A 16,347-nucleotide genomic window follows, 5' to 3' on the forward strand; every position below is an offset into this window, starting at 1 on the left:
CCATCTATAATCCAGTTTTGAGATCCCTTCCCAGACGCCTTAACGCCCACTCACATCCTGGGCCATCTGACCTCAGGAATTCGCATGATAAGGTGGGGCCAGGTTTCACAATGAACACACCCGAAACTCTGGCTGATTGGGACCCACACCCAGTTTCACACCTTGGCTCAGGCGATTAGAGGATCATCAGGGGGTCCTTTTGTCCCTCTGTGGGGGGACACTCCCACTAGGTTTATATCTGGGACTCTCCACCATTTGACCTTAGAACTGAAGAAGCTTCTCGGATGAGAGGTGAAACGTCTTCAAGTAACTTAAAGAAGTCCAGACGTTTTTCTTTGCAAGCTCCTTTGACTACGATGACCTGGATGACTGAGAACCTTCACAGACTTATTATAAGTCATTTTTAATTAGCTGTTAAGCCCAGTATATCTTTTGTCAACCTTGACCTAAATGGAAGAGAAACCTGTATGGTTTTACAGTATTGATCACTGAAACTGGTGCAGTAAAACTACAGGCTGTTGGTACATTTGAGAGCTTCACCACTATTAATAATTTAGCACTCAGCACTGATATTTCCGGTTCTCTCTTATGATTTAGAGATTCTGTGGTTAGAAGAAAACTGAGCTTGTAATATGGTTTATTTCCAAATAGGAGATGAAGCACCATTTAGTGATCTGTGAGGATATTAAAAAAAACAAGCGTAGTTGGCTAATGACAATACTATGGTACCTCTGTGTAGTGACTATGTAACTAATCATTCTATTTAAAGTAGAAAACCTGCGAAAAACATGCCATGATGGTACCTTTCAGGTACACAGAGGCCTATCTTGTTGCTACTTTTAACCTGTAGTCAACAACACAGTGCTTAATAGAGGTAAGATACTACATTGATTAATTGAGCTAATGGGTGCCTGTGAATCAGTGCTACTGGTGCTTGGTTACTCATAGTTTGTATTTTCACAGACCGTTTCACACCTCCATGGATTGAAGCTTGCAGGCAACCTTAGGTGCTGGATGAAATTGATGTCAGTTTCTGTTACCATAGCAGCCCTTCTATCTTTAGAAACCAATCAACAAAGTGTTTGGGTCGTTGTACTATATCTGAAAAGCTCACTCAGTTAAGATTACTGTTGCACCTTTTCCTTTAATTTCCACTTAAAAGTAAAACGAGAGGAGCCCGTACTTGGGATCAAGACTTACTTTATTCTTTGTGGCACATGAAATGTTTGTGTCGGTGCCAGCGTGTGTGTCAAGGACTGATTCAGAGAGAGCGTGCTCTGATTCAAAGTGCAAAAGCCACACTGCATTTGATTATCACTGCAACGAGTGTGTGGCGATTCCATTATCTCTCACTGGCTGTTTAATAGGATGATGGGACTGCATAGTAACTGTATTTCAGTGTTTTGGATTTTAGAGGATTAAGGGGCTTTCTAAATGCATTAAATAAAGGTGATAAGAAGCTTGGGCCTTCAAACTGTCACTTTTTAAATGTGATTGGCTGATTTTTTCATTTCAGGCTTACAACTTGAAAATACAAAGTCAGTCCACTGATTTTCAGCTCCAGATGTCTGTCTGTTTGCTTTTCTTTGCCATCCTCCCTTTCTAACCCCTCAACCAGTCACAGCAGATGGCTGCCTCTCCCCGAACAGGGTTCTTCCAGAGGTCTCGTTCTGTTAAGACTGAGCTCTTTTTCCCTAAGTGCTTGCTAAAAGGGGAACTTTTAGCTTTTCTCTCTAATATTTACCTACATCTTTACCTACAATATGAAGCTCACTAAGATAACTGCAGTTTTGAACTGATGTTACGTAAATAAAACTAAACTGAGTTCAATGTCTGCACAGTATTGGGTCTTAGGGTCTTTAAAAAAAAAAATCCGCTGACTTGGCTGGTTAAGACAATCTTTTCCTTATCCTATTTAGAGCATCTGGTTAAAACCAGATTGGTTTCACAACATGTGCAAAACAGAACTCTATAACTAAAACCTTTGGTTAAGGTACAAATAACAATTACAATTCCAGAACTGTTGATATTTGCAAAGTGAAAACAAATAATGATCATTAACCAGCACCATGAGTCATTTAGCTTATTAATAGTCAAGAGAGCTGCAACTTTTGGAAATAACAAAAGATGACATATACATTGCTTTCATATGCTTGGCACATGGGTTCCTGCTGTTCATCTTCAAGTTACAGCCTGTTATCATTTCCTTGTAACAGTTGTGGGATTTTACATTTTCCACATCTGAGACATTTCCCAGACAATCGTTTCCTGTGCTCTGTTATATATGTGAAGTTGTTTTTAAGACGCTTCTGTTAACATGCCAGTGCGAGTTTCTATGTCCTGTTACTACTTGTGTTACAGCACTTAAGTGTTGCCTCGAGACTCCATTCTTTGTAGCCTTAAAAAATACCACGGCTCCACTATGAAAACATCTGACAAGTGAATAGTAGGTACAAAGACCTGAAAACACCAGCTGAACTTCAAAGACTACAAACAGAGTTTTCTGCTAAACAGGAAGATACTTTCAGATACTTCTGTATCTCAATATTTACTCCTCCTCAAATGTAAAAGTAATCATGGGCAATATTATCCATGTCCAACAGCACTGTGAGCCTCGGTGCTTGTACTCCCACAGCCACAAGGTGGAGCAAATAGCATTCTGAAAGATTTACACAATCCTAGTTCTGGCATTTGTTCAGAGCAGGGATTATGTAATGTCCCTTCGTTTGTACTCCAAATAAAGGACACTTTTATAGGCAAGATACATTTGAACTATTCATCCCAAGTATCCCATCTGTTCAATATCTATATCTATCATGCATCACTCAGCTTCAAAGCACTAGACACAAACTGAAATATTTTGCATCTGTGTACTGAGAATGTGTGCTGAGCCTTCAAATCTTTGTTTGAATCAGTGTGCAGATGCAATACAACACAACAGATTTTTAGGTACAACTTTTTCCATAAAGTGAAAGCATAAACTCATAAAAGGACTTTTAGAATCACTCTTATATGGCTAAAACGTGTTTATAGAAATTATTTTGTGGCAAATGTGCACATTCAGACAAGACAAGGAATCAAAAAGGTTAATTTAAAAAAATGGTAAAACTGCTAACAATCAAAAATTGTCTCGCTACTTTAAAAATGCTTTTCTCAGATCAGTTAATATAGAAAAAAAGATTGCAATCCTTGATTATAAATGGTAAAGCCCAGTGTATGTTTTAAGTCATATGGGGTTTTTTTTAAGTGCTGGGTGGTCCATGCATGTACAAAAAAAAATTGCCATCCTCCTAGGGTGGGTGAGACTTGTGGAATATAAACTCCTGCTCTCCGTCTGCTCCCACTACTCTGGGTCTGGGTGGGCTAGCGAAGGAATCAGGGATGAAGCTCCTTTTTGTGGTCGCCTGTGCACTTTTTGTGCTCTGTACATTTGATAATGCTGACTCCTCAGCTTATGACAAAATTGTTGCCCACAGCAGGATCAGAGCAAGAAAAGAAGGGTAAGCTCATCTATATATATTGTTTTGCTCTTTTTTGTGCATGCATGAACATTGAACAGTTGTTATCATTTCTGCACATTTGTATATTGTATAACTCTATAAGTCCCAACTATTTCAACAATATTAATTGTGTATTTTTTTGAAGGGTATCTAAAATCTTGCATTTCACTTAGGACATGTTTAAACCAGCATGTGTCGTTATCACTATTCATATTTAACTGTCTGGCTTCAAAAGCAGCAGTAGTATTTGCCAAATAATTATTCATGCTTGATGGCCTGATGTCTTATCCATCTGGGCTGTTAAATAATCCTTTACACGTGAATAATTTCATAGATTCCTACTGATGTTTTACTTGCTGACTAATTCTTCATCACATTTTGTGGTATAAATTCTCATTTAGACCCAATGTCTGCGCCCTCCAGCAAGTCATGGGAACCAAGAAGAAATACTTTAGCACTTGCCGTAACTGGTACAGAGGGTCCATCTGTGGAAAGAAAGCGTAAGTGCTTGTTTTGTGTATCCAACAGGAAAAACTGTACCTCCAGTTCAAACAAATACATTCACTCAGCAGTTATGTGGGCTTACTGTTCTCTTTATTTTCTTTTCCCATTTCTTCTACTCCACCCCCACCCCACCCCCTCCAACATGCGCACGCAAACACACACACACACACACACACACATCACCCCCTGCCCTCATTTTTCATGGAAACTCGGATGTTTCCACAGAGATAGACATCTGTTATCTTACTTTGAATTACATTACCACTTAAAATGAAAAACACATTTATAGATCCAGCCTTTAAACTCTTTGTATAGAAAACAGTCCAGTTTGATCCTATAAACTAAAAGTTAGGGTTCTCATAACTTGAGCAGTCTGGTTGATGTTGGATGCCACAGTGGTGAACCACTGATTCCAGGATATGATGTGGCTGCAAAATGTTGACTGTATTCTTGAATGGAAAAGCGTTTAGCTCAGCCATTATAAGAAACCTCTTTATTGGTTTTATTCCAGCAATCTCAGCAGTTTTAGTTTAAACATGAATCAGGTTTGTGGCTATTAACAGACCCTTTTACTCTTTTTCTTCCTGTCACACACATATACATACATACAGCACTCACACTGAGTTTGCCCTCAGCGCTTGACTGAGTCATGCTTCGCACTCTAAATAGGCTTAGTTCTTCATGATGAATACCCTCTGCTCACTGAAATTGGCAAATGATAAGGTTGAAAACAGCCAAAATATTGTGTTTGTTTTAGCGGAAGTCTGACAAGAAACTATATAATCAATGAAAAGTTGGCTGGGCTAAAGCTGCAGTTACAGCTGACTGATTTAAACCTGTTACAGTCTTCTAAATTAAATAAGTCAACTTCAGTTTGAGTTAGACTTTTCTCCCATAGAAGAGCTGCACTGAGAGCAGAGATGGTCATATTTGTCAGTGAAGTTCAACTAGATAATCTGGTTGAATATAAATAAATTGAGCTTCTTCTTTTTTTTAAAGTACGAGTTACATGATTGAGGAGGCCAAGTCTCCTGGATCCATTAACTGCATCAGATTATATTACCTTCTCCAACCAAGCCTGTTGCTCCTCCCATCATTCCTCCTACCCTGTCTTCCATAAATCCCCCAGATGTGAGTAGTCCTCCAGCATTAGAGCAAAACATTTCTTTCAGTTATAACTTTCAGAAGTGCTTTATTAAAACTGCAAAATGATTTTTTTTACCAGCTCTAAATTTTGCTTGTAGGTGAGAACATGTGCATTTTAAGCTAAAATGTCACCAGTGCCTTTTGTGATCATTTGAAGAACTTCAGGGCCAAGATAATCAAAGACAGTGAGACCTGAATAGAACTTTTCCATTTATGGCAGTTGGTGCTCAGCCTGACTTTATCTAGCCAGTCAAAGTGTTTGTCTTCACCCTCTGAGAGAATATTCTCTGCCAGAGCAGGTCCGCCTCTAAAGAAGCTTTATATTAACAAACCTTCAGAATCCAGGCTGAAATTTTTTTGATGGGTTTAATTGAAATTACGCTTCATACACGATACAAAACAACAAAGTTTTGTGTCGTCAATGAAGTACTTACAGTACTTTTGAAGAGATGCTGATAAATCAAAAGTTTCCAATTCCGTAGCCAGACACATTTCCACAGTGTGGGAAAGCAATGTTACGAGGTTTTTGCTGACTCTGCCTCAATGGGGCTCGTGTGATCTCATCCCAATCCCTGCAACTCTGATGCAGACCAAGAAGCATTGGTCTGTACTCTGGCTGAAACATAATAATCAGATAAGAGCAACAGTAAAGTAAAGTCCAGACTATAAATCATCATCTTACATGCAATTCATCTTGTCACCATGTTGTATAATGTTTCTCACATGTATCCCTTAAAAGCCATAAAACTTGTGTAAATTCAGTCTTTATTGTCTAAACTTGCCTAAACTGTTCTAAACTATTAATGGCAGATTTGACATGCATTTGTCACAGGAATACTGTTGATAGAAATGAACTGCTAAACTTTTGTACTTTAACATCCTTTTTCCTTTAGTTTATTTTTCTTGTATTTGGAATTGGTATATGCATTGCCAAAAGCAATACTACTTGTTACTATAAACTAACTGCCATGACTTGGAAAAGAAGCAGTTTTCCTGCTGTTAGTGTTTATTTTTTCTGACAATTAAAACTGGGCAGTTTACCTCAATAATCTCCCCTGCCAACTCTTGGTGCATATGGCATTGTTTATTCCTCATAGCTATGTCTCTGATGTTTTCATCATCTTGGGAGTCTTTTTACTGTTGAATACTCATTAGGTATTTGCGGAAAAGTAGATATATTCAAATGTCCAGTTTTCCCACAGGAAGAGATAATCCTATAGCTTCAGCATGGTCGAACCTGCTGATGTAAGACATTTTTACATTGTGCAGCTGCACTTTGAATTTTACTGGTCTCTTCAGGCTATGATCTCAGGCATTTTGGAGAACATGCCGCTGCTCTTCATATGTGTGTCCAACAGCAAATAAAAATGTGTCAAAACATAAATCAAAATGACTAGTCTCTCAGTATAAAAGTCTGTTTCAAAAACGTCTATGCTGGCGTCCAGATTAGCTAAACTAAGTCCATCAAATCCATTTTTTATGTTAACCAACATTTTGTAAACTCAGATATAATTACTGATCAGACTTTCAAGACAGACATCTTAATATAAATGTCACATAGAGTTCAGACTAATTCTGTAGCTTAAAAGAGGAGGCCTTGGTGATATAAATCTACTACTGTAATGCTAGCATGAAAACAATTAGGTTTTGGCAAAAGCCTTTGGATCACATGGTCTGTTAGGGTAATGCAGAGAATAATGGGTAACATCTGGAAACACTGAAGAAAACAGAAAATCACAGAATGATGATTCAACTAAAAACATAGCAGCAAGAAAAAATACTTTTTTACATGTATTCTTATGACTGGTATCTCAAACGTATTTGCAAATCCATATTTTTGATGTGTGTATTTTTTTCCTGCAGGACTGTGATTTATGAGTGCTGCCCAGGGTATATGAAAATGGATGGCATGCTTGGCTGCCCTGCAGGTATGGTCTGTACTGTTTTGTAGAACAGTTGTAGAACAGCTGTGTTTTAGCTTTGAGATCAGACCAAATAAACTAGAAGCAAGTGCCACAGCATATTGTTGACACATTTTTTTCCCATCGATCAGTTCAAAGATTGTGTCTTATTTCTGTTTTCAAAAACAACGCTCGACCCTTATTGTGATTTTTTTTTCTTTCTTAGTTGCCCCGATTGACCACGTGTATGGCAGTTTGTCTATAGTGAAGGCCTCATCAACCCAAAACTACGCTGACATTTCCAAGCTAAGACCTGAGATTGAGGGACCAGGATCTTTCACCTTCTTTGCTCCCAGCAATGAGGCTTGGGATAATTTGGATACGGTGAGTCAGTACAAAACAAAAAGCTCTGGAAGATCTCCGTCTTTGAGATTTTAACAACTAATTTTTTTCATCTAACAGACAGTGAGGGATGCGCTGGTCAGCAACGTCAATATTGAACTATACAACGCTCTTCATTATCATATGGTCAACAAGCGCCTCCTGACCAAAGACTTAAAGGATGGAATAAAAGTCACCTCCATGTACAACGACCTTGATCTCCATATTAACCATTACTCCAATGGGGTGTGTACTCAGTGTTATTTTAACATGTTACATTAACCATTTGTCAGGGGTATTACACTGAAACAGATGTTGTGTACAGATAGTGACTGTGAACTGCGCCAGGATCATCTACGCCAACCAGATCGCCACAAATGGAGTCGTGCATGTCATCGACCGCGTCATCAGTACTATTGGAAACACTATTCAAGATGTCATTGAAGTTAACGATGACTTGACAACCCTGAGTGTGAGTACAAGCTTTGGTAGGAGAAAAATGATTAACAACTAAAACTGCAAACCCTGCTGTAAACGCCTTTTTGATGTAATACAAGACACTTACAATTACTATTATACAATTATAATGTGAATATTTTCTTTGTATGCTGCTTTGCAGTATAATGAAGTTCACTAAATATAATATTGATGGTGAAATAATCTTCTAGGATCTATTTCAAAATTCTGAGCTTTTGGAGAAACTGGGTCAGCCAGGACATTACACTCTTTTTGCCCCGACCAATGAAGCCTTTGAGCAGCTCGGCGTCGATGTGCTGGAAAGAATTCAGAGTGACAAGCAGGCCCTCAAAGGTAAATCAGACTTCTTCAAAGGCTTATTTTTAGTGTTAAGTTAATTGTAGCAGAACGATGTTTACTGATGGAAGTACTGGAAAAGAAATGTAGTGGTTGCTGGGAGTATGGCTGCGCATTGAGCTTCTTCCAATTCAAAACAGATGAAGCCACAATAGATCTGGAGCTTATTTAGCTTTAAAAACTAACTTGAACCAAAAAAAAACTTTCTTCTTTCAAGCCAAGCATTAAATTGTGAGTCTGAAAACATATGATGTAACACATCACATCACACGCCTTTTTTTTTACTGCTGTTCACCTATATGTATCTTCATAAAATATACTCGTATAATTATCAGTAATATTTGTTGTTGTTTAAAGTGTTGAGATATACATTGTGATTTCTTAAAGAATCTGAATTTCTAAAAGGCTTTCAAGATAATTATCAATCTAAGCACCAAGAGATAGTAAAAAGTTATACTTCATCTGTATTTCCTCATGTATATTTGCTGTGCCGTGCTCAGATCAGAACAGTTCCCCACACTAGAGGACCACTGGGATCTAAAGGATATGCAGGTTTCTTGGATATAACCTCCTTGGCTTTGGTATAACAAAGGAAAAAACATTAATGTCCCAGTGTATCAGACAAACATCTACTTACACAACTAAATCATATATTAACTCAAATATTTTATTTATTTATTTATTGTTGTTTCAGCTCTTCTGTCTTTCCACCTTCTGGACTCAATCCAGTGCTCTGAGGGTATCCTGGCTGGCACCTCTTATGAGACACTGGAGGGCAACAACATTGAAATTGGCTGTGATGGCGAAAGCTTGACAGTCAATGGCATTAAAATGGTGCGCCAGAAGGACATTGTCACCACCAATGGTGTCATCCACATTATTGACAAAGCACTTGTTCCAGACTCAGGTTAGAGCACCTCTTTGCTTCCTATTCAGGCATGCCTTGTTTATTGTAATGTATATCGAAGAATATGTAAATATTTTTTCTATAGTTCATATTCTAAAACTGTCAGGATTTCCTTTACCTCTTTAAGCTAAGCAGGTAATGGAACTGTTGGGAAGTTCCCAGTCAACCTTCAGTGACATGGTGTCCGAGCTGGGCCTTTCTGGTGGCATGAGGTCAGATGCAGAGTACACTTTACTGGCTCCATTCAACAGTGTCTTTAGTGGTGAGTCATATACTCCTCATTATACCGCTTGCACTCCTCTCTTTTCCACTCAGCAGGTGGCAATGTCGATTTTTTAAAAATGCTTCAGGGAATTCATGCAAAATCTTAATGTCATATGTGGAAAAAGTAGCCGCTATGCTTCTCATGTTTTAAGAAACAATTAATTGTAGTCAGCTAGGGAAAAATTGTATCTTATTTATATTGATAATCTTTTGTCAGTGGATGTAAAGAATTCCACAATAAGAAAATCTAAAAGTGACTGTTATCAATGAATGTTGTCACATTTATTCTGTGCATTTATCTATTTATTGTCTATCTTGGCATAAGACACGTCCAAGAAAATCAGGAAAACTGTGACAGATGATGATGTTTCTTGCTCAATCCATAAACTTTCCCTCTGTCTGTCTGTGAACATGGACCTACAGAGCATTTATCGTCATTTGTAGGATACTATTTGTGGTTTATCTGCAAAACTGCCAGGTCAATGAGTACAGAGTTGACTTTGGTCAAAATATGTCTGTTGCTGCTTTAGGGTAATGGTAGTCAAAGTAGTAAGAATATAGTTTTTTGAAGCCAGTGCTTTAAATTTAAATGTATTTTTTTCCTGGTGTAATTAATTTTAAATGAGAATCATAAAACAGTTTCTTTCCTCTGCAGATGAAATAATGTCCATGGATCAGGACTTACTCAGAATTATCCTGGAGAACCACATCTTGAAGAATAAGATTGTTCTGGGACAGCTGTACAATGGCCAGCAGCTGGAGACCATCGGAGGGAAACTTCTTCGGGTCTTCATCTATCGTTCAGTGAGTACTCTTCTCTAAAGATTTGCCCAGTAGTTATAGCTGGAGGCCATTAAAGACTTGTTATAGGCAATAGCCTCAATCAATCTTCAAATCTTTGAGACTTCAAGTTTATTCTCTTTTATTCAACTTGTTTCACATCTGCAGGCTGTGTGCATCGAGAATTCCTGCCTGATACGAGGCAGTAAAGAAGGAAGCAATGGGGCCCTTCATCTCATGAGGACTCTGTTGAAACCTGCAGAAAAAACTATGTACGAGATTCTGACAGAAAACGGAGGGTTCAAGTAAGTACAATGGTAATGAAAATGGACTGTGGTCTTAAAAACCAGTATAATACTCGAACCACATCTTGACTATCATTACATTAAATCCACATGGCACATATGGGAATGGGAAAGTGCTGTTGCTGCAATATGTCATCCCTTAGAGGCGTCTACAACAGCCAAGTTACAGTTTTCTTCTCTGCTCTTTAGGATCTTTTTGTCTCTGATGGAAGCTGCTGGCTTGACTGACGTGCTTCGACAGGAGGGAGGCTTTACTCTGTTTGCCCCAAGCGACAAGGCTTTTGCAGGTTTAAGTGAAAGAGACATGGCTGTGTTGAAGAGTAAGTTTACAAGACATTTTTGTCTATTTATTTGTTGGGCAGTAAAAGTCTAGTTAGAAATGCAAAATACAATAATAACTTATGTGTGTGTCTTTGCTTTATTTCAGAGGACATAAATGCACTCAGAACCATCCTTCTGTATCACATCAATAATGGTATCTTCATTGGCGGTGGTTTGGAGCCTGGGGTGACAAACCTTCTCAAGTCCCTCCAGGGCAGCAACCTTAAAATTGTAGTTGTAGGTATTTTGTGCATCCAGATGGAAACTATATATCTTAATCTATTAAACCTTATACTTCAGATAAATCCCTTTTTTTTTCTTTTTTTTAAATTTAATCGTAAAGAGCTAAGTATTCAGTAAAACTGTTTTATATGGTAGTGTCCATGAATATTGTCTGATTAAAAGTCATTGTCCACTTTGAAACTCAGTGACTCCAGTAAGCTAATGATATTTAATGTGGGACAGAGATTATTCTTCATATTTTAGTATGTGGTTTCATTCACACCCAACACTTTGTGGTTTTCTTGTCTGTAACTGTTTTAAATGGTTGTCCTCAGGCAAACAACACTGTGAAGGTTAATTCTGTTCAAGTTCCTGAGGCTGATATGATGGCCACAAATGGAGTCATTCACTTTGTCAACAAGCTGTTGTATCCTGAAGGTAAAACTTTCATCCAGTTATTGTCTTATAAATCTGTCAAGAAACGTGATAACTGTAAATACCTAACTGCGGTCAACGCCCTGTGCTGTCTTGTAGAAATCCCTATTGGATCCCAGGAACTCCAGATGGTTCTGACGAAGCTCATCTCTTATATTCAATTTAAGGTTAATTTGTTTTTTGTTTTTAAAGTTCCCGAGATGTTGGGTTGGGTCTAGTTTGCAGTTTTTTATTCTTTATTTAAGTCGTAAAAAAAATTGTTATAATTCCATGTAAAGTATAAGAAATAGAACATAAAATGAAGATTATGCTAGTGGTTATTTTAGTAAAATGGTTCTGATTGAACATTATTGTTGTTAATTATTTTTATTTTTCAGCTGAGCTGAGCAATTATATGCTTTATTATACAGCATAGACATTTAATATGCTTTAACAATTGTATTTACTTTTTTACAGTACATTTCTGGATTCAGATATCAGGAAATTCCCCTTACATTTTTGAGTAAGTAGTTTGCATGTTTCACTGTCATTAATAACTCTGTATTTCCTGTTGTTATTATAGAGGACTGTCACTTGTGTCATTCAGGAAAGTATAGTAATGGTGATTAAAGAATATCAACATCATGTGATTCCTAATCAGTGAAGTATGACCAGTTATATTTAATAAAACTGTTGCAAGCACAAAACTGAGGAATTTCAAATGACCAGTGGAAAAAATAAAAACAATATATTCCTCATCTAATGACAACCGTAATATTTGATTATGACTGCTGATCTAGCTACCACATTCTGCTAACTGTTCAAGGCCCCATCCTGAGGCACTCACACAATACCTGTCACTGCCTGAGAAGAAAAAAAAACATTAGGCAGTTAGCTAAGATTAGCATTCATTCATTCATTCATTTCTTCTTTCCACTTGCCAAAAATTGTTTGGTATCGCTCCATTTCCATTAAGGTAGTCAAGATGGTGAACAGTGAGGGCAGGGAGGGTACAGTGTACATTAAAAACTATGGGAAGCCTTATGAGATTACCATCCAGGAATTCACGGTGCACTTTATGTAGCCAAACTTGTCAGTTTACATGCAGTCATTCACTGAAAGCTAGTTAATTACAAATTTTGAAACACAGTATTTAGATATCACTGATGTAATAGTCACATGTATTTAAAATAAAGCTGTGCTAAAGCAAATCATAAAGCTGTAGAAAATTATATCACAATTATATTAGTAGATATCCTTTGATTAGGAATTGCCTTTTCTTTCATGGAAATTTTTGGATCCACTGAAACTATTTTTTGTGTGTGTTGGCTGTACAGAAGTTGATCAGTATACAATGCTGTGCACTCTTGATTTCGGTGTAGTAAAACATGGCTTCTTTGCTTTTTTACACTTCCTGGGGTAAAAGAAGTGACAAGGGTCATTCAAAGGGAACCCGTCGTCAAAACGGTTACCAGGGTGATTGAAAAGCAGAAACCCATCCAAAAGGTTACCAGGGTGATTGAAACGCAGAACCCCGTCCAAAAGGTTACCAGGGTGATTGAAAGGCAGAACCCCGTCCAAAAGGTTACCAGGGTTGTCTCTGGTAAGTATTTCTTAAGTGTAAAACACAATCATATGACTTCATATTCAGAACTCACAAATGCTGTTGTTTCCAGGGCCTCAATACTCAGTCAGCACTGGTACCAGCAACATTGATCTGGAAGGTCAGTGAAATGCTTTGGAAACTTAAAAATAAGGATTGTTTGTGTGATTATTAATTAATAATATTAATAAATTATTAGATTTGATTTTAGATTAGATTAGATCTCTCTGAATTTAGCTATCACAAATAAAATAATATAGAATATAATAAAGAGAATTTATACACACATCATAGGTGACTTTTAAATACATATAATAGACTTTAAATCTCATTAAACAGTATTTAGTTAGAATTTATGTGTTATCACGCTTATCTGATATTTTTTGCCAAATATTCTAGCATCACTTTAAAGATACTTTCATTTTTCCATCAGGAGTTGATCTTTCAGAAGTTTCCACCATTGAAGCGAGCGATTTTGACACATCAAGGCTTACCAAAATAATCCAAAGTGAGTTTTTTTTCCCAAGTCTCTAGGAAGTGGAAAGCAGGAAAATAATTCATAAATAATGTGTGTGATTTGTGTGTTTGTTTTGCCTTTATAGAAGGCAGTTCCAGAGGAAATAATCCCAGAAGAGTTATAGGTAAAAAATAAAGAAAGAAAGAAGAAGAACAAGGAAAAAGAAATAGAAAGAAAGACAGAAAGAAAGAAATGAGACCTGGAATTGTAATTAATGCAGCACAGTGTGAGATAGTTTAGACTGTCACTTTAAGACTTTGGCTTCAATTATGCTCCATTCTCTTCCTGTACCATATGTCCAACACATCCCTGCAATCACTTTGGTACCTACAGGAATAGCTTGACATTTTGGGAAATCTGCTTACACTACTCACTCTTTGTTGAGAGTTTGATAAGAAAACTGATAACACTCTCATTTATGGATTGAGAGGGCCAGCAGCCCATTAGCTTAGTTTAACACAGAAAGAAGAGATAGCTGGCAATCACACTGTAATGCCAAGAAAATATAGTCCTGCACAAAGCCTTCTGTAAAACCACGTGCTGTTTCAGAATTCCGATTTTGTACAGATTAAACAGATGACAAGTCATTAACTGGTGCTGGTACAGACCCAGGCTAGTTATTTCCGGGTTTGTGCTTAGTTAAGCCAGCTGCTATAGCTTCATTTTTGTCTTGTGCATACAGTAATGGTATCAGTCTTCTCATCTAACTTTCAACAAGAAAGATGCAAATACAATTCCCCAAAAATCAACATTCCTTTATTCCAGCTGCAGTCTCTTTGCTCATCTGCTGTCATGCTTGCTGCCACAATGCTCTCCTCAAAAGCTATGCAGAAATGTGTTGCTTCAGTGGCTGTTATACAACATTTTGTGAGACCCACATCCAGTCGGCATCCATCTGTATAGTTTCTGAGACTATACACTTCCCAAGAGGGGAAGTCATCATCATCACTCCTGCTCCATGTGCTTGGTGTTTCCATCTGGGCAGTGATGAGAGTTTGGATGCCAAACTTCAGCACAGTATATCTTTTAGACTTAGACAACAATCTAATCCACATGACTGACAAATATTTATTGTTCTCTTTTTTCCAGCTGGCGGCAGGAGGAGGGGAAGGGACTGAGCACAAGCCGATGAGAACACCTCCTGGCTAAAAGCAGAAAGAGACGTCAAACCCAGATTTTAAAGTTGGTGTTTTAATACAAGGGCTGTGCCTAAAATTCATACTGTAATAGGTATACCTGACAAAAAAACTACTCTCATAAACACTTTAATGGTGCTTTGAATGTATATAAAGCAAGTTCACATGAATATTTCAGCATGATTTTAAATACACAGAAAGTCAAAGCAGCTATAGGATAGTCTGAATGCATTCATTCATTAGATTTACAATAAAATACTTCAATTTTGAGCTTCTCTATGACTTTGCTTAACGCAAAGAGGTTAAAAGCTGCCTGGAAAATTTCAAAATCTAAGCATGATAAAGATTAAAAAAAAACATGTTTTCTGACTTTAACTGTATTTTTTTTTCTCTGTGTATTGTTTAAATTGTAATGTAAATTTGTCTCTCTTTCTATCATTTGGAATGATGTAGCTGAATGCTTTTGGCTTTGCCTTCTATTTTCCAAACATCTTCCAATAAAGTGCTTTTGTTGAGATAAATATGCCTGTTTGAACAGGGCATTAGTGGAGATTGTGTCATTTTGAAGTCTTTGCAAAATTCTTAAATGGTAAGTTTTGTTTCATTGAGATGTTAAAACTAAATTTGTTCTTGGAAAAAAATTCTTTACTCCACAAAAGTTTGACCATAAAATTAAAGTGAAAACAGTACACAAACAACATAACTTTTTTTAAAGTATGCTAATTCTGCTTTTGTTAGCCTGTTAAATGTTTAACATTATGATGGTCCTGCTCAGAGAAAAATGTATAGTTTTGAAAATGTTTTGCCACTTGATATAGGATTTTATCTAGTGAGTAACTGCAAGCTTCTTTTGTTATTTTAATTTTATAATGTGCCAGCTGTTTTCAATGAGTGACATATCCAGACACAGGACCAACAGATTAGCACCTTTATTAGAGTCATGCTCCTCTATATGCTTGGATTATGGCAGTATGGGTAGCAGCATTTCTTCTACCAAAATTTGATTGTTGTTCAGCTTTAATGCTTTTCATACATTTTGGAAATGCTACTAAGCAGCGATTTCAAAATTATTTACACAAATTATGCCATAATGTAATGTACTCAATTCTAGCCATTTGATGGCATTTTTCACATTTGTGACTGTTGCTGACCCTTTGCCAAATTAACTTTATTAAAAGTGAGATTGCCTGTGGATGTGTGCTTTATATTTACTTAACTTTTCCAGTATTTCAAAAATATTTTGCTCACTATAAATTCATAGTAGTATTTTTTAGTTTAATAGTGACCTAAAAGAGGGTTTGAAAGAGTTGTAAAGTCTAAACAGCAGTCCAACTTATTGGAAACAGAACTGTAGATACTAAAACCTATGAGTCATTCCTTTCAGTGGTTTAGCCATGCATCTGCCAGTTTAAAAGGATCCAGGCAGTTTGGATTCTGTACAAAATAAACATCAATATTGGTTTAAAAAATAACTGCATTATCCTCATTTTCAAGAAGAGTCAAATGCCTTTACTCATAAAAAAAAGTCTAACTAAAAAACTACAAATAATTTATGAAAACTACAAAATATGATGAAAAAATAAATTGTAACATTGGCATCAATTGCAAATTACTTACATTTCATTTCAAAATG

At 36.9% G+C, this 16,347-nt stretch overlaps 1 protein-coding gene across 2 annotated transcripts; it reads left to right on the forward strand.

Annotated features, from left to right (window-relative positions):
* The first annotated feature begins 3,328 nt into the window (after positions 1-3,328).
* On the forward strand, positions 3,329-15,906 carry postnb (periostin, osteoblast specific factor b). 2 transcript variants are annotated; one of them, XM_084951308.1, is made up of 21 exons: positions 3,329-3,500; positions 3,902-4,000; positions 7,014-7,078; positions 7,278-7,435; positions 7,514-7,678; positions 7,758-7,904; positions 8,101-8,242; positions 8,940-9,152; positions 9,280-9,414; positions 10,072-10,220; positions 10,365-10,501; positions 10,691-10,821; positions 10,929-11,059; positions 11,380-11,482; positions 11,579-11,646; positions 11,936-11,981; positions 12,885-13,061; positions 13,135-13,182; positions 13,495-13,569; positions 13,664-13,702; positions 14,668-15,906. In XM_084951308.1, the coding sequence occupies exons 1-21, from the start codon at positions 3,382-3,384 to the stop codon at positions 14,694-14,696; spliced, it is 2,376 nt and encodes a 791-aa protein (XP_084807434.1). In that variant the 5' UTR covers positions 3,329-3,381; the 3' UTR covers positions 14,697-15,906. The 2 variants fall into 2 exon arrangements, with proteins under 2 accessions (XP_084807434.1, XP_084807435.1); XM_084951309.1 differs by lacking the exon at positions 13,664-13,702 and having other exon boundaries at positions 3,330-3,500.
* The last annotated feature ends 441 nt before the right edge of the window (positions 15,907-16,347 follow it).

The sequence above is a fragment of the Perissodus microlepis genome, chromosome 14 (genome assembly GCF_051167445.1).
Source record: "Perissodus microlepis isolate ML-2025 ecotype Zambia chromosome 14, ASM5116744v1, whole genome shotgun sequence".
Classification (NCBI taxonomy): Eukaryota; Metazoa; Chordata; class Actinopteri; order Cichliformes; family Cichlidae; genus Perissodus; species Perissodus microlepis.